Source organism: Dreissena polymorpha, chromosome 15, assembly GCF_020536995.1.
Source record: "Dreissena polymorpha isolate Duluth1 chromosome 15, UMN_Dpol_1.0, whole genome shotgun sequence".
In the NCBI taxonomy this organism is placed as follows: Eukaryota; Metazoa; Mollusca; class Bivalvia; order Myida; family Dreissenidae; genus Dreissena; species Dreissena polymorpha.
The window spans coordinates 58,131,160-58,157,952 of NC_068369.1; the positions used below are offsets into that span (position 1 = coordinate 58,131,160).

The following is a 26,793-nucleotide window of genomic DNA, read 5'->3' on the forward strand; positions in this document are numbered from 1 at the left end:
TATATATATATATATATATATATATATATATATATATATATATATATATATATATATATATATATATATATATATATATATATATATATATATATATATATATATATATAAAGTCCAGTATACTATTTCACAATAACGTCATTATCTGTGTAAAACTGAAAGTCAAATTTCTGTTTGAAAATACATTCCAATTAATATTTCTTGCAATAAGAAATTCAATAACCACAACAACTACCACAAGTATACGTGTATAACAAATCGATACAAATCATACAATTGGCGGTAATAAGGTTATTCATAAGACTCAGAATCACTCTGTTCCCATTATAACTCACGTCAGAAACGGCACAACAAACAGCGGCTTGTTGGTCTTCGGGTTTGCGTTGAACACGTGCATTTCTTTACGGTAAAGGTCAAAGACGGCCGTTGCTAGAGTGGCGCTTCTCATCTGTGTGGGTTCACGGTAGATTGGATGTTCCGGATGTGACGTATCGCCTAAGATATCACATATTCCCGCCATATCCGTGGGCGGCACCAGTGATTGCGCGACTCGTGCGCGGTCAATTGAGTGCGGGTAATTCTGTTCTTTAACCCCCTGAGTGTACTTGTAGTGGTTTGCGTGCACGTAGTGCGGACTTCCGGCTGGCTGCATCGGTAACGCGGACAGCAAAACCGACGACCCGTCCTGTTGTAATTAGTTTAAACATATCTTTTATCTTTTGGCAAACACGTCAATTATGCACTGGATAAGTTTTAAAGCGTTGTACAATAAGTGTATTGCTAACCTAGTGTGTATATCTCGCTGATAAATAGTAAAGCAAGCGTGGCGACGTGATAGTGCGCCTGCATTTTAATTTAACCATCACGCTTATGTTGTGAACTAACAATAAATAATTCGATCAACGCTATTCATACAGTTTACAACTTTAATCTGAGTATATAATTTACAGCCTATACTTAAGCTTCACAACGAGCGGGGGAGTGAAGGCAAGGATACTTACAACTGAACAATACGAAGGAATAATACAGTGCAAACTCCAAGGTCGGGTCGATTGATTTAGTAAATGATCTACCGAAAATTATTTGCTAGCATATCTAAATATGGTAGACGTCACATTTTTGATTAAATATGAAGGGCTAATGAATAATCAGCTATAGCATTAAAGGGGCCTTTTCACAGATTTTGGCATGTTTTGAAGTTTGTCATTAAATGCTTTATATTGATAAATGTAAACATTAAATTTTAAAAGCTCCAGTAAAAAATCAAAAATAAAATTGAAAAAAAGGGAAAAAAAGTAGCCCGCAGCAGGGCTCGAACCAGTGACCCCTGGAATCCTGAAGTAAAAAACGCATTAGCAAACTGAGCTATTCTGCCAAGCATACATAAGATGGGTATTTTATACGTTATATAAGCAATCTTCGTAGTTTCATAAATTTAAACGACATCAACAGAACTCTCCAAATTATCAATCGTTTAGCGTTGCAACGCTTTATAATTTTTAGGTTTTTAAATCGTCAAAAGATGCATATAATGGCTATCTTAGACCATGACAAATGTTCAGTAATACTGTCTCTTCACAAATATCATAACTTAACCGAAAATTTGCGAATCTGAAACAAAAATTTTCAATTTTGTCAATTTACCAAACCGTGAAGATCCCTTTAATAAATCTTGGAGTTCATATTTACACAGAGTCAACATGCAATATAAACTGGGAATGATGCGATATACATTTACTTGTGCCATGTCTATATGCCACTGATGTATGGTTAGACACCAGTACCCAGTATTGAAGCAAAACCGAAAAGTTACTTCATACACAAGAGTTCCGCGGTCGGAGACATATGCCCCCGACCCTCAATCAGGGCTTTAAACTAGTGACACCAATTTCAATATTGGTCATCTACTGTCAACGGCCAATGCACACGTGAAGTATTAAGACAAGCAGTCAATTCGTTGACAAGCAATCGTTCAATTCGTTGATAAGTATTGATCAGAAATGATTTTCACACTTATTGTTACACTGACCTTGACCTTTGAACTAGAAACCCCAATTTCAAAAGGGGTCATCTACTGTCCAAGGCCAATGCAAATGTGAAGTATCAAGCAAATCGGTCAATTTGTTGACAAGCAATCGGTCGATTCATTGACAAGTTATAAACGATTTTCACGCTTATTTCGACATTGACCTAGTTACCCCAATTTCACTAAGGGTGACAGTCTTTCTTTATGTTTAGAATTATTTATAAAAACAATTACGGTCCCAGATCTGATCTTCCGTCCAACATGACGTTATTATGTTACCTTGTCCGTATACACCTCTAGCGACCACATGTCGTCGGTGTGGATACTGGCGATGTTGACGTTGATACCATAGCAACAACCCACTGGCTCGTTCTTCATCACCGCAACACACTCATCTATTACAAGCAAATTTTTTAAAATTAATATCCCACCTACATAAATTTTGTTCATTGATGGGCGCAGAACTAGTTATATGGGTTATTGTTTTCATATATTGCAATTATTCTCATTCATATGTCTACACCAATCATGTTTCATGCTGATATCTTGTTCAGTATCTGAAATATAACCATGAAAAGTTACAACATACAAAAACAACAAACAGCATTATTGTTTAAGAAAGTGAAGGTTATGGTTCTTGTGCATGGCACTTCTCATCTATACACCCATGAAGTTGTATGCTGAAATCTTATATAGTGACTTAGATATAGCCCTGAATAGTTTGTATCAGACGAAGGGATAGACTGACGGGCGGAAGAATAATTCCAAAACTATATCCGTCTGCCTATGGTCGGGGGAAAAACGCCATGATTACTTACACGTATAGAATACATAAACTAATCAGAACCCACTTTTCTCATCCTATCATTCCAAACTTGAAAGAGCGTTTGTAGCATACGATGCGATCCTAGAATTGCCTCAACACATCAAGACACAGTCCGAGCATATAGAAACTCTAACTCAATGATTTTGCTGCATTAGACCAACGTTAACAACTTTACGAATGATTTAAGAATGATTTTTGACGAAAACAGGAAAGAAAACGAAAAATAAAAGATTTTGATTCTTATTTTTGCTCTTAGTCTATACATGTGTATTTTCGATACATTGGTAATTTGGTAGATAATAAAGATGTGGTAACAAACTCTATACAATAACAGTAAATACGTCGGCTATCACCGGATTCTCTTAATTGTTCAACGTAAGACCGTTGACTAACGTAAACGTTCTAAAAACACTCACCTATGGTCTCGCACGCGAGAAGTGCGCGTAGAAGCACCTCGACTGGAACTGCCCCCGTGTTTGTCTGTACCGGGAGCTGGCTGTTAATTGTGATGACGAAATGTTTATTCATGGCGAAATTGAAACCGGGAAGATCGCCGGGCGTGACGTACGAGATGAATCGCTCGTTCCGCTGAAAGATGGTACGTTGTATTTCAGTAAGTGACGTCATGACGTCATCAACTTTCTTAGTTGACTCATCGAACTCCTGAGCGATTTCGTTTTTGTTTATGGTGACGTCGACGACAAAACATTTGCCGGCGTATTCTTTTATCCAGTCTTCGTTGTGTGCAATCATTCGACACTCGGGCGTATTCACCTGGACGTCCGTGCAGCGTTGCCCGGTGTCCGAAGCACCTACAAAAGAAAACTTACCAGGTTCAAAGGTATAGCTTGTTCCACCTTGCTTATTGTCTAAGGTTGCTTGATCGACGATTCTATGTAAATCTATGCATTTTTTCAACCATCTGCAATAATTTACAGCTCGATTTTTATGACGATAAGTAGCTTCTGCGTTGTCAATTTAATGTCACCAGCATGCAGAATGGGTTTAATGCTATATTCGACCAGCTAACTCCAGATCAGCATGCGAATTCGCAGAGACTGTTTTAAAGCTACGCTTGGTCCATATTGCATAAAACCTATTTTCGCATGATGTGGATTATGTGTAGGTTTTTTGTAATGGATCTTAAAACTGGTTTAACCTGGTATGTTTTCATTCTCATAGCCAATAATAGGGAACCAATAAATAACGTTTTACTTACAAAATAATATGCACACAAAGCATAGATACTACATGTAATATAACAAATGGCACTTACGTGACATTATCTTGGCTTATGAAAACATAAGATAGCTTTAGGTAGCTTAAGAGTAAATGATGGTAAAATAATTAAATGTCTATTGTGTGCATATTTTAAAAGGTGTCATTACTACGTTTAGATTCAAGACCTCATAGAAAATGGTTGTTTGCAATGTGACATTTGTGTCCTTCTACAAAGTAGATTGTGACTGCAGATTTTAATCATCATTAATGATTAATCCCTAAAAATCAGTAAGGCTCCTTTACGGGATACTATAAAAGAATGAAATCATTATTCTTTCTTCATGGGACACACCTTAAAAAGGAAACCAATACAACATGAATGCCTTCTTAATGGGATACAGCAAACTACAAGAGGAGATATCAAAATATGTCCTAATGAAACACTCTATGCATTTACGTTAAATAAAACCATTTAAATAAAACCATTTAAACTATCACATAATAGTTTATTTTAATTATTTCTGTGAGTGTTAACAGGGAAAAATGGGCGTGGGTCCCTTTAAAATTGTTGGCAGTTGGCCTTTTGTTTATTTAGTTTTTCTGCTAGTATTCATTTAACAGTATCAAAAGATATGACATCCTAATTATTAACGGTTAAACATCAGATACCATATTAAATTTAGATAATTCAGAATTGATGACACATTAGAGTCACAGTAAAGGATTATGATAAACTGTGCAAGGTGCAAGGTTAGCTCACTTGGTAGTGCACTCTGACTTGTCTTCGTAAAAAGTTGTCATGAGTTATTTCCCCCTGCTTGAATCACAATTTTCAGTATTTGATAAAAAAGGAATCCAAACAAGGGGACAATTGTACTAACAGTTCCTCATCGAAGCTGCCCAGGATCAGTTTATTGTGTTATACACTGTTTCTTGTGATACAAACACAAGAATGAATTTAACTTTGCAGTGCAGAATGCCATTTTACCAAAATAAAGAGGGATTAAAGGATCAATGCCATGCTTTTTTTAACCCTTAAAAACCTTTATTTATCTCAATCAATGCATAGTAAAACTTTTTTGCACCTCACTTTGATTCAATGGCGGTGTTATTAGCGAGAAAGAATATAGCCAAGTCGCCCAATTTCACACATTCCATTTGCCATTCTCGTATCTGATACCACATTTTGCCTGCCATACTTAACTTGAGATATATCTGCTGATTACAGATACGACCCATTTTACCACCCGAATAACAATAACCAACATTACACCATCTGTACCTAATAATATACAGTGCTGGCAAATTCTGTCAATTTGTGATCTTCCTTAGCTGGATATTTGCAAAAGTTAAGTAAATAAGAAAGCAACCATTTTCTTTGTGGCCAAATATTTTTGACACTTCCAATATTGTTGGTGACCAAGACAATAACTTGAGTTGTGCTTTTTATAGCTGTTCACATATTGGTTCTTACTAATAAGCTAAAAATTCAAATAACATTGTTTTTCTGCTATCAAACCATTGATGCATACTATTACATGCTTAATAAAAATAGTGGCATTTTGAAAAATCTGTTCCTGTAATTGTCAATAAGGCATACAAATAATTTTTTTCGTGTTACTGGTAATACTTACACATGAACAATATTGTTTCGCAATTTCCAAAAAAAAGCACTTTAAGTATGATATCACTCAGGTAAGTCAAAGACCTATAAGTCTTTGGGTAAGTGTGTGTTGAAGTTTTGTCAGGATGCTCTATGCACACAAAGGCAACCTTAATGCAACATGCAAACCTTATTGCAACACATGCTTGAAAAAAAACTTAACAAAAATACCGGTAAAAAAAACATGATATGGATTGTTAAAGTTGAAGTTAAGTGTCAAATATTCATACTTAAATGCGTAAAATCAATGACAAATTTCCATGCTATGCGCGTTGGTTCAAGTTTACATATTCACCAAAACAGGTGGCGAAATATCTGAGCGGATCATGGAAATTTCCAATCATAAAATCCTCCTTTTTTTGTAGCAAAATATTTGTTCCACATGTTCAATCTCACTATATTTTTATCTATAAAGTAGCATTCTTCCTTATAATCAAGACAGTTCACCTTTAATGATATGCTGTGTAAGTGGCTCTGTAAGCTCATTGGAGTACTTGCTTGTGTAAGTTGCGGGTTCAAGTCTTGCACTGTCTGCACACATTTTAACTATCTAGTTGCAATAATTCAACTCTAAGCTTTATAGCCCAATGGGCTGATTATAGTTGCAATGCGCTCTCTCTTGTCCATGGATGCAAATTGTTATCAACAATGCAAGGGTTAAGGAACACTGAAACTGCAAGAACTTATTAAAGTTTACCTATCTAAACCACAAACTCATCCAAATGGTACCTTTTAAGCAAGAAATAATTGATTTTATTGACTTTGGTTTTGTTTTGTACGCTGTATCCGCCCAGCGATTTTCCTTGTCCAATTGGGAAAAGTACCCGTATCGGTCCAATTGGGAAAAATTGAAGCGTGAAAACCTCAAAATTGGGAAAAATCGAGTCGTGAAATCCTTAAATTGGGAAAATCGCGTCGTGAAGTTTGGGTCTTATTGAATACATCATACAGTTCATACTTAATTGAACATACCCATTAAAATAATCATTTGCAGGCATGCCTTAATGACCATTAAGTAATAAAGTTGATATAAATAACAAAATATTATAAAGAACACACACAATCAATTACAAGTTGTTTTAATCTCTTGTAAAGCAATGTCTCTGTCTTTCATTTTTCTGAAAATTTCAACAATCTTTGATGTTTGATCATCTATCAGTTGCTGGCATCCCTCTCTGCACAGCATCATTAGTGCTGTCAATGTGTCGTGTGATAGACAGTTCCGATTGTTTGTGCAAAGATTGTTCATTAGACTGAACACCCTTTCCACAGAGGCAAAGTTACAAACCGACGTAAAACAGTAGGCTTGCTGCCTGACAAAAGAACCGGAAACAGTAACGACTCTATTGATTGCACGCGCTGAATAATAAAACCCAAAATTAATGGAGCGCGTGGTTACACACAACTATACAATTTTCTTTGTTCCCTCGCAGAAAGTTGGGATTTGTAACGAAAGTTTCGGTCGTTTTGAGAAAAAATTCGGACGCCTATTGGGATTTTTTCAGATGCCGATTGGGAATTTGGGAATTTTCGCTCGTTTGGGAAAGTACCGTTTACCGGTACTTTATAAAGAAGGAGGAAAATCGCTGCCGCCATATTGGAAAATTGACCCAATATTGGTTAGGTCGCATTTCAACAATATTTTGCACGTCGGCTTATGTGCTCCAGCCTATAAAGTAGATAACAATGTGGTATTCGATACAGAATACACTGTTTCAAATTTAAACATTAACATATCAGCGAGAAAAGTGTGTTGAAACATCGTCATGTTTTTATAGGGTGCATGCAAAGGATCACATCTGTAGGTTGCCATTCAGGTAAATTTAACATGTTTACGAAGTTTATTCATTATTTTCCACAATTTGTCTCGGACAACGTCTGTTTAGTGAAGCGCACGGATTCACTGCACTGAACTGCACCCATGTTTACGCAGGGGTGCATATGGACTCCCAGAGCCACCATAGCAAAAATTATCAAAGGCTCTGGGAGTCCGTTTTTATGGACTATTTAACTATCCAGCTAAATAAGCCATTACAGAAAATAGTAACAAATGGTGATCAAAGGGACTGCAAAATCAGAAGCAGTCAAAGTTCCCTTGCATTTGAATACAATTATTTGGAATACCATGAAATTTAAACTGTTTGTATACAAACAATGCTTTAACTTATATTATACGCATGGTACGTGTTGTTAAACTAACATTTTGATATATGTTAATCAATGGAAATCAATTCCACATAAATCTTCAACACACCTTGAGCTGAAAAGGTTTGAGGTCTGTAGACAAGCCATATTTCTGACGAAATCGAATGCAACAAGAAATTCTCTAATGGTAAACCGCTTCCTTCCGAATAACCACGAATTTCTTGCATGATGCCCGGATAACATTTTTCGGATGCCGACACACATCTATCTACAAACGTTTTCCCTTCCGCCGTTTCGTAGAACGATTTCAGAACCTTGAATGGCGCTGTCTGAAATGTGTTCTCATAAGAGCTCTTGAAGTGTTTCCCAATTTGATAACCTGCAGCAAAATGACTCGCCGCGTTAACAGTAAATCTCCCTATCGACATTTTTTCACTTTGTTTACTTTTTCATGATCGCTGCTTCCCGCGTTCGCAGTGTATTACGTTATAAACTGGAACCATTAAATGTTTTTAAGGTCACAACATACCAATTCCTTTCACCGTGTAATATAATATTAAGCTATTTGACACTAAAACATAAGTCGCTTATGTCGGAAAGTATTACCACACTAGGCTGCCACCATTTCATTTAAAACATTCTATAGCACGTTAATTTTATAAATTAGTTTGCTGTTTTTTTTTGTTTCCTTTTTCAAGTGTGTGACATATGCCCGGGACATATGTTTTTTTTTAAATCCGACTAGATTTCGAACGTGTTCATCTTGCGATACTGAGTGCAAATGACTGTAGTGCTCAACAATTCTACATGTTACTAAACAACAGTGATGTTTTAAGTGGTAGTCTATCCGTAAAAATATTAACTTACAAGATAAATTAGACATTTGGCAATTCAAATATAACACATGGTCAATACAATACTCAACCTTATCTCGTCCAATTGTGCACTGGTCTAATGTTAACACTGTATTCTGTATTAATATAGTAACGTTATGTTTCATATGAAAATTTAACAAAAGTAAAGACATATGCGTAAAATAGCTATTGAGAGTATGGTAAATATCTGATTTGTATTACTGTAGCTAGGATGGGCACCTTAATAGTTTTCTTTCCATACGTGTATATAGCCTCACTCAAATCGCCAAACATTCCGAAACACGATCAGCCATCTACAAGTCGTTGACGGGTTGAGTTTTTTTAAATCAAAATGCAAAGGCAACGCATTTAATTAACACCCTAGAACGAACACCAGTTTAACGATGAATTGCATAATATAAAGATTAGCTTAAACATCGGCAGACACTGAAACCGTAATACGATCTCCATCTACCACATGACTTATATGCTGCGTTTACATACGCAAAATTCAGGAAATCAATAATTTAGTCAGTCATTTAATACGTTCCACGTTAATTCTGAGGGAAGCATATTCACAGATGTCCTGTCTCAGGCAAAACTCTCTGAAAGTGGTGTTGAGCACAGAATTTCTAATCGCTGCGGCAGCTGCTGGGTCCTTCTTCTTTCGATCGTTCAATCTCGTGTTTCTGGAGTTTGTCGGAAAGGGGATTGAAGAATAAGTACTCAACCCATGTACACTGAATTTGCCCAGTCTGGATAAAACTTATCATACATTGCTGTCGGCTTGTCTAAAACATATACACTGTAAAAGAAACACATTTAGTGTCTTTATGATAACACATATTTTACGCTTTTTACTAGCACTGTATAATGTATTTAGCTTAAATTAAACCCATTTATGCCTATCGTCTAGAAAAAAGGCCTTGGCAAACAGCGTAGACCCAGATGAGACGCCGCATGATGCGGCATCTCATCAGGGTCTGCGCTGTTTGCTCAAATAAATTTCTGTAAGAAATATTCTATATATAGAAATAAATATACTTGACATCCCTAATTTTGGAAATAAAATTGATCCAATGTAGAAGGATGGGAGAGTTCACTAGGCATAAATGTGTTAAGGAAATGTAAGAATAACAAAAACGTGTTGCAGATTGTGACATGTGTTTTTACTACTTTAAACTATCTTTGTCTAAACCATACTCCGGTTACGTGTAAACTTATAACCAACAGGCTGGGTTTCTCTTTGGAAACTTACCCCTTGTTAAAAAATTGCCGCTTATATATTAAATAATAGTAACACTTCTACAAGTGTGGTAGGTTTAGAATACTTGGACACTGGCAGATTCCTCTATCCACCCAAATACTCTCTTAAAATCAAATAATCAATGATGCGATATAATTCAGATGCCAAACCGATATACATGTGTGTCATAAAATCATACAAATACTTTAATCAGGAAGAAAATTAAATTGCCCTTTTCCGGTTTCCTTCATACTGGCAGTAACTACATCCTGGCAGACGAATAACATTTCTTATCACTTACGATACTATTTACATTTCTATTTACATGTATATAGGTCCAAAGACAATATAATGTTTAATGTCCCTATACAGACGCTTTACAAAACAAGACACATTTGACCAGCGGAGTTGATATAGGTCCATTTTTTAAAGAACTAAATATGATATTATGATGGCGATTACAACTCGAACATAAAGTAATTTCATACTGATTCGCATTCAGTTAAGGTTTTCCTTTTCCTCTTGCAAAGCTGCATTTAAATGTCGCGGGTTGGATTTCAAAATCTCATTTCAGGTTGATGAAGAGGTAGTGAAAGTTGTTGACGCGATGAATAAATCACTGATATCGTTTGACACAAGGCATGAATTTTTAGATATGTATTGATTTCCTGAACAGTTCAAATTTAATCACACGATTGAAAGTATAAATATACTATTTTAAAACAGAAATAATCTGAAAACATACGTTTTTAATAAAAATGAGTGATATGCAATGTAAATGCATATTCGTTTCTTGTAATGTAGTAAGATATTTTATAAGATGAAAACACCATGCTTTGCAATTTAATTTTGTTTTTCCCTCGATACCAAACATAGATGCGTTGCGCGACCTTGAATCCCGTACTATTTTTTTCCTCGCCTACTTGCAACTTTAATGTATAAAGAAGTAAACAAGGAAGTGAACATTAAATGTATATTTTAACCAATGAGAAACTGTTTTCAACGTGGCTACACTCGTTTTGAAAATCGTGATTAATCACCATTTTAAAATCACAGAACTCAAAAAATACATAATAAATGTGTTGAAAGAAGATGACTTTTCTAAATATGTTGATACAACCTTGCGGTCATATAAATGACATGCTTAACGTTCATATATATAACTAATCCATTAAATACATGATAAGTGAACCTTCAGCTACACCAGATGGAAAGAAACCTAAGTACACTATGCGTCCTTTATTTGTTGAAAGAAACCAATTCTTAACATTAAGGCACAACACATGTACGCACAAGAGACACCCGTACACTTCAAACACAAAATTTGAATTAAACAAAAGGAACTGCTCCGAATCGTTATGCAAAAGTTTAGCGGAAAAACCGGTTTAAATGACTTCCAAACTCTACATTTGGCTCAGACTTATTCACAAACATTTAAGAGTAAATAAAAATATCATCGTAGCATTCTGATTTAAATTTGAAAAAAAATAGTGAAAAGATTGTTTTTTCAATTGAATAAACATTACACATCTTAATGGGTGGTTTCAAACTAGAGCACTAGAAATGTAACTTTCTACAGCACGTTGAAGCTAAACCCAATCGAATAGCAAATACATATCTTATTTGATATACCAATTGCTTATCATTTATTGAATTTAACATTCAGAACTTCGTCGTGCAATTCAAGAAAAGCCCCAATAAGGTTGTAAAAAGCAAAATTAAATCACTGTAAGTAGTGTTTTTCTAGCTGCCTATGATTACAACCTTTTTGCATTTGCATTAACGCTTATATGCTGTATGAAGGGCAAATGATCTGCCCACGTTAGCTACTGTTTTATGTCCAGATGAGACAAATAAGAAAGCAGGTATAGCTGCACTAACTGGTTTTTATTCACTGGTTAGAAAACGGCATCATATTTGTGTTCGGGTCTTGAAGATAATTTCTTGCATTCGTCAGTAGTTAAATATTGTTACTGTTAGACCGTTTAATGATGTGGACAATATGCCTTTGACACAGAAACTATATTCCTATACAATCAGCAAATAGCAGACCTAAGAATGTCGAACTGTTTATATAAATATTATATATTGTTGTGTTTTTTTTCCACGAATGGAAAGGAGAGTCAACATTAAAAAAACACTGACACTATCGTTGTTTTTATTTAAAGACTATAATAATGAAATCACCATACTCAGTGGCGTTTCAAACGGGGCTGTTATTTAATTACCGACAAAGACACAACTGCATAGTACACCTGCATAGTACATATGTATAAACAATACATGGCAGTGACTAAATAAATGCTGTTTCACATAACCTAAACTTCTATCAGCTAAAGAACAAATTGTGACAACAGCATGTTATGTAACAGGAAAAACACAGCTTACTTAACAAATGTTTAAATACACTGTGTGGAAATAAAACTGCGTTTTTCGTCAATGACGGTGTGCATACATGTATGTTACAACAAATTAATTAAACTTTTCGGTATCGTCGGCCATATACTTTTGTAGTAATAGTTTATTTTTATTCATATTTGCAAGTTCACCATGTTGTACAATTTGGCAAATTCCTGCTTTATTCTAATATATTAGCTCTGTTTATAAGCTTATATTTGAAAAAACGCACAGGTTTGACATACCCATTAATTATGTATTGATCCAATCATACGCGCGAAAAAAAAGTCAGTTAGGATCTAGAGTGATTATAAATTTCTGCAATGCAAACAAATCCATATAAAATAACAATAAACAATACATCGCATCAAATTGCATGAGTTGCCATTGTATGAACATACTTTAAGAGGGTGACGGGTGCATAAAGATTTGCCTTTGTCCGATCTTCCGCTCGTCTTTTTTTTGTGATACGCGTAACTCAAAAAGGAAGTGTGCAGAAGTTATAGGAATTAAAAAATATCCAGTAAATGATTTCGCGGAATCTTCCTTTTGTTAATCGGAACTTTCCGACACATACGAAGTAAAAATGGAATGATACCGAAATCGCTTTTTGACATATTCCATACTAGTATTCTAGTACACTGATTACGAATTGTTTCGCTGAATTTATTATAAATGTGTGTTCATTATAAGTTGTATTTAATTGTATTAACTAAATCATATGCGTGTATTTAGTTCAATCGCTAGTGTATCTTTGTTTTACAGATACCGAGCCCGTACTACTCACTCCATTGTTAGACTAAATAATATAGAATAGTCTATGACTCAATAATGATACCTCAGAGTTTGGATATATGAAGGCTATATGTTCTGCTTATATCCTTAACATATTGTTCGTAAATAAGAATTATATAAATGTAGGTGTTAATTTCCATGATTTACTAAACCTTCAACTAGTTTAAGTACATAACAGTTTTTAAAGTATTCTTTATTTTAAGACTTAATTGTAAGAATCGGTTGCTGAATACGGGTCCTGATTACAGACGCCAATGTAATTAAAAAAAAAAGTATCACGCTAGATAAATTAGTATTTAATGTTTTGCATGGTTGGTTTAAAGCAGGTATATACGATTTTGTCAAATATTTATGAATTTATATAAACTGTGTAAAAAACTTATTATATATATATTTCAATATAAATTAAAATAAAAGTTAAGAAGAACATGTGTCGAAAAATGCGAAATAAGCCAGATATTTAATTCTGAAATTGAAAACGGCTGTACAGCCGAATTCGCCAGCATGTATACCATACATGTACGATGTGCATCTAAACTTACGAGGGGTGTTGAAGTTCGTGGATTTTCGCTATAACTTTTATTTGGTAACATAAATGGACAATCAAATAGCATGTTAAGAATTTTTCGTCCTTTCCAAATATACTCTCCAAATATCATGGAAATACATAAAACAATAAATATATATCAGAGATTTAAACATGTGTACAATGCGCACACCGACGCACTTGTAACGTTTCTGTTCAACGTCAATGACGTTATGAAGTTAACAACTGTCAAATCTTTTCCACATAATCACCTCCAACGCGAATGCACTTTATGTGTCAGGAAATCCACTTGTCAAAAGTGTATCTATACCAGTCAGCGTCAAAAGACGACACGATTCGCTTTGCTGCAACTGTAAGTTCCTGTTTACTTGCAAAGCGAATACCGCGCAACTGTGATTTAACTTCCGGGAAGACGCGGAAGTCCATAGGGTTCAAATCCGGGCTGTAAGGAGGACTTAGGCGCTGTAACGTGAAATTTGCCGTTAATTCTGTTTATTAACGACATTTAAACCAAATTTAAATTTGCGTAACGCTCATACTTATAATAAAATACACGCGTGCGCCGCATGTCGTTACTGAGGTCTCTATGGCAACGCGTTTCAAACGCGCTTTATGGAATTCATGCATTTTTAGCTTATATATAAAGTCCGTGATAATTGGTTTGTATAATATGTAAATTTCATTGACTTTTACCAGCAAACTAATAAGTTATAGCGAAAATCCACGAACTTCTGGAACACCCCTCGTAGTTTAACGGTTTATAATACAAAGACGAATGCTTCGGATATTGTAGGAAAATATGTACGTCACTATCGGCTCGGAGCGCTAATTTGTCTTTGCTGCATTTTATGAAATTCGGCTTGAATGTATAATTTTTCTTGCCTATTTTGTGTTATTTTGTGTGCAGAAGTTATTAACATATTTTATCAATATATTACAATCAAACACATATAAAAAATCGTATATACCCGCTTTAAAAATTCTGTGATTTTAAGTGAAGCAAAGCTACCGCAGCAAAAAAACGCTACAAACTTCACTTTCGTCGCGTGTAAAATAGGTCTTATCACGTTTACATGCTATTTATTTGGTGTAATATTACGTGTCCACGGTGCATTTCAAGGCTTTTTGGGAATGTATTCAGTATCCATTTGTTTTTCATTTTGACTCTCCTATTATCTCAAAATTAGCATTTTAAATTAATTAACATATGCATATGTTATCAATCACTTGAAAGTAAGCTTTTAAAGACAAAACATCATCACCTGTAACTTTGTCCTTGAATGTTCTCACAAACGAACAAGAAACACAAAATACGATAAAAAGCGGAAATATCGATTTGTGTGCATCGGTCTGTATTAAATTCCAGTCTTAAATTATTTAATTTATGAATTTCATTATTATTTATTTATTTAGAAAACGAAAGCAAAATGAGCACGATGCATATCTGGATTAGATAAAAGTGTTATTGAATTATAAACTCATATTGGATACATTTTTCAGATTTATTGTAGTTTTGATAACGTGTTCAATTGGGTTATTAATCCAGTCAGATGCATGATACAGGCAAATATAATAAAATACCTTGTAAAGTGTATTTGATGATCGTCGTTCATGTCAATAATTTTCAAATAAACAAAATAAAGTGACGATACATCTTGAAGCAGGAAACATGAGCATTATAGATTACATGAAAGACGGAAAAAATAAAATATGCTACAATTAGATAAATAATTATTGCTTTATAATTTGACATATTTATGATATTGAGTCAAAGTATACAATGTACGTGTCTCGCTGTACAGTTGATATTCAGTTACGAATAAAAACTTAAAGAGAGTTCCAAAAATTAGGGTGTTCCTATCAATATGGATAGTGTGTTTAAATACATAGAAACATGTGCATTTGGAAAATGTAATACAGACAATAGATATACAATAAACATAACATTTACATGTACTTTACAGCAAATATTATGAAAAAAATATATTATATTTGATCATTATTGTATCACTATACAACAGCATAATAATTGTTGAGTTATTTACTAATTTCAATGCTTAACACGATGTTCCTGAACTAAATTGTATATTTACAAAACACATCCTAGTGCGTTTATCAAGCAAAATAGCTAGCAACATAGCAAATTTGCATATAGTTCACGGGAAGTTCGACTTGAAAAATCGAATGATTTATATTTTAATTTATATATTAGCTACTAATAAATAACATCCAATATAAAGTGTTTTGCACAATAGTATAGTCACTCTTACAATGCCGTGTGTTTGGGCGGATCGAGAGTGAATAATATGATATTATAATTATTACTTAAAAGGGACCTTTTTACAGATTTTGGCATGTACTGAAGTTTTTTCATTAAATGCTTTGTATTGATAAATGTAAACATTGGATATGAAAAGCTCCAGTAAAAAAAAACTACGATTAAAGAAATGAAAAAGTAACCCTCTACTGGGCTCCTAAAACTAATCCCTGGAGTAAAAATCTTACGCTTAGATTACTCGGCCATCCGTGCGTATAGAATGTGTGATGTATTTTATACTTTATATAAGCAATCTTCGTAGTTTCACAAATTATAACGACAATAACAGAACTCTTCAAATTATTAAATCGTTCCGCGTTGCAACGCTTAATAATTTTCAGGTTTTTAAATCGTCAAAAGATTCATATATTGGATATTTTAGAGCATGGTAAATGTTCGGTATTACTGTTCCCTCACAAATATCATGACTAAAACGAAAATTTGCGAAACTAAAACAATTTTTTTTAATTTTTGTCAATTTATCAAAACGCGAAAAGCTCCGTTTAAACTGTGTCTATTCTTTAATGTAAAAACGATTGTCATAAGTTTGGATGACCAGTATGTATCCAGCCTTCTTTGTTAATGTGGATCACTTGAGAAATCTCTTGAGAAAACATCGTGTGTTAGTTCTAAACGGTTATATCATTGTTATCATTTGAGAAGATCGCATTGTGTCCGATCTTTATTGTAAAGCTTATCGTAATCACTAGAGAATACCATTGTTTGTCTGGTCTTTATTACACATAGGAATACCATTTGTCAGGCAAGTCTGTACTGTTAAAATGCTCGTAATCACTTAAGAAGACAATTGTGCGTTCAGTCTTTACTATTAATATGGTTGTAGTCACTTGATACATCACCGTTTGCCCGATCCTTAGGGTGAATATGATCGTAATCGCTTGAGAAGACTATTGTTTGTCCAGTGTTGACGATGGAATTGTAGGTATCCTCTGTTACTCCCACTGATGTTAAGTCATAAATATGACATAGGGTGTTTACCATGCTTGTTTCGCCTGGTCTAACACGGCAAGATTCTGGTGGCAAAACACTATTTGTGTGGTCATAAACATTTTCAGTAGGACTTTGACAATTTTTGTTCAGCATAATTGAGCTATACTCGTCGCTTGCGGGAGTGATTTCAGTTTCAGGAGATTCAATATTATTATCATTTATGAGACATGTGTTGTGTATAATGTTACTATCGACCACTTCAGAATATTCATAATTTTGCAAGACAATGCTTTTGTTTTCATTACAGTTATTAGGACAATCATCTGCATTTGGGTTGTTTCGTGCGCCTAGTTCTTGGCTTGTAATACAACAATCTTTCGCATTTCCAAAAGTAGCACTTGTTGTACCTTTAGTTCTCGTCCGAGACTTTTGTACAAAGTAATAGCGTAGCAGAGCTCCGATAATAAGACCAGCAATTGATACAGTAACTACGACAATAATTATGGTCGTTCTGTATTCGCTGCTTTTGGTGCCAGATTCTGTTGTTACTGTAGTAGTACTTTCCTCATTAAAATCAGCTGTCACCCTTTCCTTGGGATAATAATCAACGTATTGCAAATTGTTGCACAAATATCGTCTTTTTGCGGCGCAATCTTCCGGCTCAAGCCATACTTCATTTCCGACTCGGGTTACAGCTAAACATGGGAATGCAGCGCTGAGTGTTTGCTTATTGACCGGCGTGAAAGTCCGGAACATGCCAATGGTATAGGGTATATTTGCTGCCATGTAGTATATCGTATTATAGTACGGATATGGAAAAAGCATTCCTCCAGCAAAAACACATTTGTCTCTGTGTTTGACCCAGCTTAAAGATTCGTTAATTATACAAAAGGAATGTGATGTTGAACTCACCGTATGGCAGTTCAGCGTCTGTGTATCATGAAATCTATTTCTACAAAGTCCACGCATTTTCCCCGAGCACTTATCGGTGCTATATGTTTTTATTTGAATGTTCTTACTTTCCAGTGTGCATTGAAATGTGTTGTTTTGAAAATAATAAGCGGGAATGTCTATGAGGTAAACATGAGTACCCTTAGTAGATTGGCTATCGCTACAGAAGTCATTATTTAACATATCCTCATGCAAACAATAGCATCTATTGTCATCTATACCCAAGTATGTAAAATCAGCACAGTTATTCCAGCATAAGAACAAATCATTATGTTCTATGGAAGTGTATTGTACGTCTCTATTGAAAGATTTCCGACACGAGTGATATGATATAAAAACACTGTAGTTTGCTCTGCCAGATACCCAGACGGATTCGCCTTCTTTTATCTGCACATGATTTATAATTTGGTTCAGATAGCCTGGCACTGTTTTATTTGGTTCACGTTGAGGATGACTGGTGCCGGGTGAAGGGTTGAAATGTTCAAATGTTGCTAATCCACCAGACACCTTACATCTTTCGTCTGCTTCCGTTTGGTTAACGGTTTCATTCCACGCTATGCTTGGAATAATCACATTGAATACATACAACACTATAGTGAAACGAAAGGGAAGACGTACATTCATATTTTAGCGAGTAAGTAGTCAATTATAAAAAATAATTTTTCTTCTTATTCCTTTTCGCATATGTATCCATATATATATACACTTTAAATGTAGCTTATGCGCCAGTTCAGTAGAAAATGTATACAAGCAACATTGTAATTCTTCGAACAAGGAAATTTTAGAAAAGTTCTTTGAATTGCAATCGGAAATGCATCAGTGCTGTTCAGCATTTTTCTATTAACATACTTGAAGAGCGTCTATGCATGTATATAGAAAACAATACAATAATGTCGCATGATAGAAGTAAATAAGTAATCATTACAGTTAGGAAACGTATTGATTATGACTGTGTAACACTCATTAACAAGAATGCATTTATATTTTTAATTACAACAACATCTGCATGCGACAATGACACTTAACTCACGTAATTTAGGTTTGCAATACGCTATCATTTAAATCATGACTGTATGCGATGAGAAGCACTTGATAACTCGTTGTTCACTCATTTTTAGTGTTTCTATATCGTGCGTTTTACAACCATTTAATTGGTCTACATATTGCCTATATGAAGATGATTCACCTGTTAGAATGCATATAACTTTGTGAAGAAGCGGTCCATCCTAGAACTTCACTTTAAATAAAATTGATGATGCGATATAATGCACATGCGTAACCGTAACATACATTCATGTTTTACTTAAAACACAAAATTGCATTAAGTTAGATCAGTCAACGAAATTAACAAGTCAGTTCTTTCCTTTGGTTTCAATATGTGTCTTCGTTGAGACTTTTATATGAACACGTATTAAATAAACGTGTATGAAGATATTCCATTACTGACCATAGGGGTTTATTGACATCAATGACATAATGAAACAAAATATAAAATGTCTTTAAAAGACATCAAAATCTGCTTTATCGGAAATTCAAGATAATCATACTATTCACGTAGCTTTACATAAGTGTGGTCTTCCGATGTATTTCAGTATGCGAATTTTATCTCGTTTGTTTTATTAACAACCCAAAGGACAACAAGTATATATTCCCTATATTATTTAGTTTTTAGTGAAAACGAAATCCTGTTTAAGTTTAGCTTGAACAACGTCATGGACGCGATCAATATACATGTCGGCAAGCTCCAATAGAAGATCGCCTGACTACGTTATTCGTGGTGAGATTCTTGATCCGTCCACATAACTGTACATTTTATCGGTATTCGTCTTGAAACTATTTTTAAGGCCATGTTGTCCCTTACCTCTAAGTCAAGAATGGTAATTGTCTGTTTCTGACAGCATCAGCACTTAAAACTGGTTTACAATCTGAACATGGAAAAATGTGAGTAGATTAAATGACCACCGTAACATGAATGAAATACTTTTGACAACAGCGAAAAACAACAGGAAACATAACAAACTGCCTGAAATATCCCCACACATAGTGATTTAACGTAACTCATATATTTACCAGCATGTGAACGATGGCGATTATTTTATTCTGATCTGTTTGACATGACCGGATTAATAACGCTTTTGTAACAAAAAAGGTGTTGTTTGTACTTTTATCTTGCGTTACTAAGAACTATTGCTATAAGAGGAATGTAATGTTACGAATACATAACCTTTATGTGCACTTACAGAGCACGATATTTCAATGCAATGTTGCAAAACCGGAATTATGACACTCTTTGAGCCACATGATACATGATTCAACATATTTGTTATACAACAAAAAACATATAGCTGCCACTGTCATGAAGTTATTAACCATCATATAACCTATGGCTTCTTCATATTTTTGTTTGTAGTTTAGCCAGTAGTGGACAAGAAACATTAATGGTATGTCGGACGCCTGTATCCTACGGACAAGTGTATATTTATGTATGCCAAATTCAGATAAACATTTGATAGAACCTGTGAAATCCTGTTGAAATACACAAGCCAGTTACATGTTTTTCGTTAAACCTCGGATTATTAAATAGACATTTAATTTCTGATTGAGCATACTGACTTTGTTTGCTTTGCTGTAAAGCTCGACTATTAAGAGGTGTACTTCACTTTATGCTATGCCATATTGTCATTGTGTTATTTGTCTGAGATTAGAAATGCACTATAATCCGCATGATCTTGCAATTACAAATTTATTACAGTTAGAATACTTTTACTAGTTTTCTGATGCACACAAACACACACATATTTAATAGTTTAGAATGCAATTAAAGCACGTTTGTATGATACTAACTAATAAAATTAGATAAACGCTTTCTTGTTTTTACAATATCGGTGGTATGATTGTTTAACAATGTTGACCATTACACACACAAGATTAATTTAAAGCATGTATGTGATTTGTGAATTATTGTTAAAAACAAGGCTAAAACATCGATCGCTGATTCAGGTTTCGTGCACAGACCTGTACTCTCAGACATTATTTTGGCGTTTATTAGCAACGTTAGAATGCATCAATGTATTTAACCTGCAGCTCCATTTAATACATACTGCCAGCTAAATTGCAATAATAATCTCAAATCCAATATACTAATAATTGTTAGGTTTGTGTTATGTTTTAATTTTGATTAAATTTCAATACGTATTTGTTTTATTTTGCTGGCATTGTTTCGTTTGTTTTAAGTCGCAATTAACGACTCGTTAAGAGCCATTGTATGGTTTAAGACATGTTTGGCTTAAATAACGTCTTAGCTATATGAAATTATCAAGATCAAGCCACCACGATCCAACAACACGCGTAATCGTTAAACAGGTTTTGCAATCGGTTTTGTTTGCAATTTCCATATAAGTGCGAAGTATGTCGATTGTTTAACGTATGTTATTTTGAAGAAAGGGCTGCTCACCGACGTAGGAAAGTCAGTAAATATTCCAAAACTTCCGAAGCACGATATAATGTGTCCCATAGACATGCATAACTGACTGTTTTTATGCATTGACCATTTTTTATATATACACGACTTTACATAACAAAACGCAAACAAAAGAAATAATTATTTAATATATTACTTCAAAACTTTTAGCTGTCATGACAAAGTCCATTGCTTACACTTACGATCACAATGATTGGTTTGAATATGGTGTGAAGGTATGGAAAGGAATGATACCAATGCGCCGTTCACGCGACAATATTTCAATGCGTATTGCCAAATACATACTTTAACAATGTGTTGTAATCCATGCATATCAATATTTAGATTTGCATTATTAAATTATATTTAATTTATGTTTTCTCTACTACTATTATTGCTCATTACATTAAATATTTATTTCTAGATGCGTTCAATTCAATTGTTATTTCTTATTGTTCACTTCTTGTCGAGTCATTGGATAACAAGGTCACACGTTATACCAGTTAATACTTTTTCATAAATGGCTGTGACTTGTTAAAAACGCTCATATCTTTTTCCAAAGGAATTGTTCATGTCAAGATTTTTTGAGCGGAAAGTAAACTTAAGCAGATGCCTGAATGATTGGGTGCACATTAATCTTTACTGTTTCCAACATCATATTCATTCGAAGACGTCATAAGAGTGCATTGAAATAGAGCCATCTTGATTAATACGCTATAATTTATCATTTACCAGCTTAATATTAATAATGTTTTCCAAACGTACCGCCTAGTTAAATTGCAGGATTCATTGACGTCTGACACGAAACCCAATAATTAAAATCTTTAAACACCGGTCTTCGAAAAACAAATACCGAATCACCGTCTCTTGTTTTAAGTTACATTAAAACAGTCCGCAGATGCGTTGGCACATCTTTTTTTTTGGTTCCAGTTTATGATGTCCGAAAGAAGGGGTGGGGGCAGTTTATTCAAACGATTATAATCTACTCTTGTTCGTTTATTTGACACAAATGAATTATTTGAGTCGTGAAATATCGAAAGTACGTTGTGTAGACACAAATGATTGACTACAATCTTGTTAAACTATCAAAGTTTGTTCATTTTGTATTAGTATCGTGACATCCATATTTATAAAAACAACATCGAGTTATAATACATTGAATTCATCATCTAATGATAATCGGTTTATCTTAATATTTGCTTTAGATTCGTTACATAGGTAAATTATTCAATTATTTAAGTACCGGTTTTTAACAAGCAGAACTTCCGATTTCACGTCAGGATAAAATTCATAAATTTAAGATTGATACACATTTTATTACAAAGGCTTGAAATACATGTTAACGGTGATTATTTTAAATCATCAATATTTGGAAGGTATACATAATTATAGATTACACTTCAACATAATACTTCAGACGAAAGTATGTGATAAAGCAGTACAATTAAACAAGATATAAAGCACAATCTTTCAATATATTTTAGCAAAAGTAATCTTGACTTTGACCCAACTGGCCCCAAGTATCATGTTGGGTCTTCATGTCAGACCTAGGTGTTACGCAAAATCTAACAATAATTTCCTATGTACAAAACAGGAATGAATATGCTACATTACATGTCAGAGTTATGTGCCCTGGTCGGTGACATGGCATGATAATCTTGAAGAAATATGTTAAGTTTCATTTTAATATTAGTAGTAGGTACAGAGATTGTACTTGATGCATGCAAACTTTAACCATAATTTTCAGTTGCAGGTAAACAAAGTGGCATACTATTGCAAAACGCTGGTGAAAGTAATAGGTCATCGTAAGTGACCGTTTATAATGACCCTGAACACATAAAATTGAAGTTTTATACAACGGAGACAAAAATACTAAAAATGAAAAAAAAACTTGCTAAAGCGCAGGTCAGAGTTATGATCCTTGACCATTGATCTTACCTAATTATTCCGAAGACCTGTACGAAGTCTTAATTAAATGTTATGATAGTTTAAGAGATACATAATTATCATTGTTGCACGCACATCTTAACCTGAATTTCATCCCGCTGGGACACCTTACCCGGACTTTTATAAGAACTAAAGAGGTAACAATACTGCTTAAAAGCTTTTCATAGGCATCGGTCATTGTCAGGGAATGTACATAAAGATCATAAACATATTTGTACAATTTTATTTCAATAGTTGTAGTAGAGTGAGTTCTTACAATGGCCGCGAACACATGAACATTATGTTGAGGATCAATCCCTGTTAGCAGGGATATTTATAACCGTGTTAATTTTTTCAGAATGGTAGATAATAATTTAGGGGATCTTAATCAGAATTTTGTCTTGGGCAGACTATCGTCTTTAATCTAATCTGGGGAGACAGCATGCGTACATATTTATTTAATTTCTACGTTTGCATCTTTAATTATGTTCATAATGCCGTATTCACATACACATACTATTAAATGATTAATTAAAACTTAACAGATTAGATGACTATAGTAAATATAAATGTATTGAAATACATGTAAATAAATCACGTATCCAGTACAGAGTATTAAATAGGCATTATTCCTTCTTTTATATATTGCCAAAATATATGAACGTGCTCAGTAGAGGTTTGTATGATATTTTATTTACGAGCAACGTCTGAAAGTTTGTGATAATCGTTACTGTCAATGTTTATCTCAAGAAACGTGGTTTGTCCCAGAGTGTTACAAAGTCCAGATGTGTTTGCGAGTCTTGTATTGGCATCAATTGTGTGACTATACATATTTTCCTCAGTGTTTCTGGAATTAGTTTTTGCATCACCCAACGTATCGTAGTCATCGTCAGTGACTCTCAAAACAGACCTATCATAAATATTATATTGCCCTCCGTGGGATTTTGCGTTCTTTGAAACAGTGGTGGATGTTTCATGCTGAACATGGTCATATTCGTTTTCATTTTTGTCATTCGTTTCACTACTTGTGCTAGTATTATGAATGTCTATTTCGGCGTAGTGCTCTTGATGTGGAGAATCCGGGCTATGATTTTCAATCGACAATACAGAGGTTTTTCTTCCCAGTTTAATGACTACTTGAGTGTTTGATGTATTTTTCCTGTTTATGTAACACTTTTGTATCTCGCGTCGCTTTACATATGCTATTATGATAACTACTGCAATGATAGCAACTACGAGACAGATACGAACTGACAGAATAGTTATATATCCATTCTTATTGTTTTCACTTTTGTTGTTGATATCATCCAAATCATTTGTCGGGTGCATAGTTGAGATTTTTCGTTCGTACGATATTTTCGTTTCGGTCGAAATTGGGATTTCCGAAGTATACGCTGGGGAACTCGACTTTTTGCCCCGACCCTTATCACCATCTCCGCCATTACTACTACCGCTACCATCATCATCTTGCTCCTCCTCATCATTTGTCGGGTGTGTAGTTGTGATCTTTCGTTCGTACGATATTTTCGTTTCGGTCGAAATTGGGATTTCCGAAGTATACGCTGGGGAACTCGACTTTTTCACCCCAACTTCATCACCATCTCCGCCATTACTACTACTGCTACAACCATCATCTTGCTCCTCCTCATCTGTACTTTTATCATTTTTGCACAAATATCTTCGTTTCTCCAAACAGTTGTCTGGTTCGAGCCATAATGTACCGTCGACGCGAGTTATGGACAAACACGGTACAGTTGGAAATAGAGCATTGTTTGCAAAAGCCTCAAAACTACGAAACGCACCCAGTGAATACCTTTTGCTGTTTTCAATGTATGGTTCAATTTTTTGGAAGAAGTATGGCAATAGCTTTCCTGAATTTTTTTCACATTGTTCTCTGTTGTCAATCCAGGTTTTTGAGTCGTTGAATATGCATAATTTCTCATCTCTTTTCGTGTCTGTGCATGTCAGATTGGGCTTGTCATCAATCATTTTGGTACAAAGTCCAGGGTACCGTCCAGAACATTTATCATACGTGTATATACCTTGCTTATTTACTTGTACACATTGAAAAGGCTCACTGACATTATATGTACCATTGAAAACTTTATAAATATGTATTCCATAACTAGTATCATTATTGCTGCAAAAATTACTGTTCAAATCAGATTCCCACAAACAGTAGCATCCGTCCGTTTCTAAGCCAATACAATCAGATGGTTTCGTGCTACATTCCTTCCAGCAATTATAAATATTATTTTTTGATAGACGGATTTTGTGTCTATTGGCTATTGTATTTAAACAAGTGTGCCATGCAACATAACCACTGTAATTAGCTCTGCCCGACACCCACACCGATTCGCCTTCGTTTATATTCAATAAATGTTCAGTAATGTTCAGATCCTCTAACCTTTTCTTTGGCGGTTCACGTCCATGATGACTAGTTCCGGGCGGAGGATTGAAATGTTTAAAGGAGACCAGGCCGCCACGCGCTTTGCATCTTTCCTCCGCTTCGGCTTGTGTTCCTTTGTCTGTAAAAACAGCTGCGCTCAAATTAACGACTAATACAAGTACTACTATGCCTCGCAGCAAACATGCTGAAAGTGCGAATCGTCTGTCAGCCATTATATTTCCATTAGCGCTTGAAATGTGTTATCGCACTAGTGTTTTATTCATTTAATGTATGTCCAGTCGCAACTTTAACGAATGAATACGACTGCGCAAACTGTTTTTAACCAATTGTAACATTAAGGCGTTATGATTCTGGGAACCTGCTATAATTTGAATTTACTGCGTGTACATACTTGCAGATAAACTTCCTCCATTATACAAATGTGTAGATAGTAATATAATAATTAAAATATTGCCTTATTTGGCGAAGAATGTTTGCAAAGTGATAGATGTAATAAGAATTACATAACCAAAGTTAATATAATCGGAAATCATTGTTTGTAATAAGTTCCTATTACATTAATCAGTATTCCGCAACCTCGCACCCGAAAGCCATTTTGTTTATTGGCGATTAAGTTATTATTTGAAAATCCGTTCGTGTTGGGCAAATCTTTTCTCAGCACAAAATCAGACATAAATTTCTAACGTTTACGTGTGTCATCGCGATGTGATCTCGACATTGATTTTTTTTGCAAATGAAATAACATCTCACAATGCATTTAAAGGTCGGATGCTCCGAAGACCCGGTATTCCGAATGTTTAAACAGCTATTTTTATCTTGATAGTTAACCAAAAACTAACGTTTTACGGGTGTCCATTAATGCACGCTTGACTTACTTACTTAATGTTCGGTTTTAATACAACTTTCGCATATGATCATCTGGTGAAGACGACGTTCCAAGAGAAATGGATGTACCTAGATAAACGTAAATTGTCACATTAATATGTCAAAGCCAAAGCACGGGTATAATAAAGCTTCTTTTGCCAAAGATGACGCTTTTTATATTAAAGTTTGCCGAA

The 26,793-nt window shown here is 34.5% G+C and overlaps 1 protein-coding gene across 2 annotated transcripts; it reads right to left on the minus strand.

The window, feature by feature from the left end:
- Positions 1–235: 235 nt before the first annotated feature.
- On the minus strand, positions 236–8,371 carry LOC127860278 (uncharacterized). 2 transcript variants are annotated; one of them, XM_052398276.1, is made up of 4 exons: positions 7,991–8,371; positions 3,269–3,664; positions 2,321–2,421; positions 236–685 (listed from the first exon to the last, which is right to left on the minus strand). In XM_052398276.1, exons 1-4 carry the CDS (start codon positions 8,307–8,309, stop codon positions 332–334), a joined length of 1,170 nt encoding a protein of 389 aa, XP_052254236.1. In that variant the 5' UTR covers positions 8,310–8,371; the 3' UTR covers positions 236–331. The 2 variants fall into 2 exon arrangements, with proteins under 2 accessions (XP_052254236.1, XP_052254235.1); XM_052398275.1 differs by having other exon boundaries at positions 2,306–2,421.
- Positions 8,372–26,793: the final 18,422 nt, after the last annotated feature.

Bases quoted from the DNA above. Each gene is read 5' to 3' on its own strand.
- LOC127860278 (XM_052398275.1), bottom strand. From the start codon at position 8,309: ATGTCGATAGGGAGATTTACTGTTAACGCGGCGAGTCATTTTGCTGCA. The intron at 3,665-7,990 runs GTGTGTTGAAGA...TTTCTTTTGTAG, and splicing joins TCAAACCTTTTCAGCTCAAG to GTGCTTCGGACACCGGGCAA. The intron at 686-2,305 runs GTAACATAATAA...TAATTACAACAG, and splicing joins TAGAGGTGTATACGGACAAG to GACGGGTCGTCGGTTTTGCT.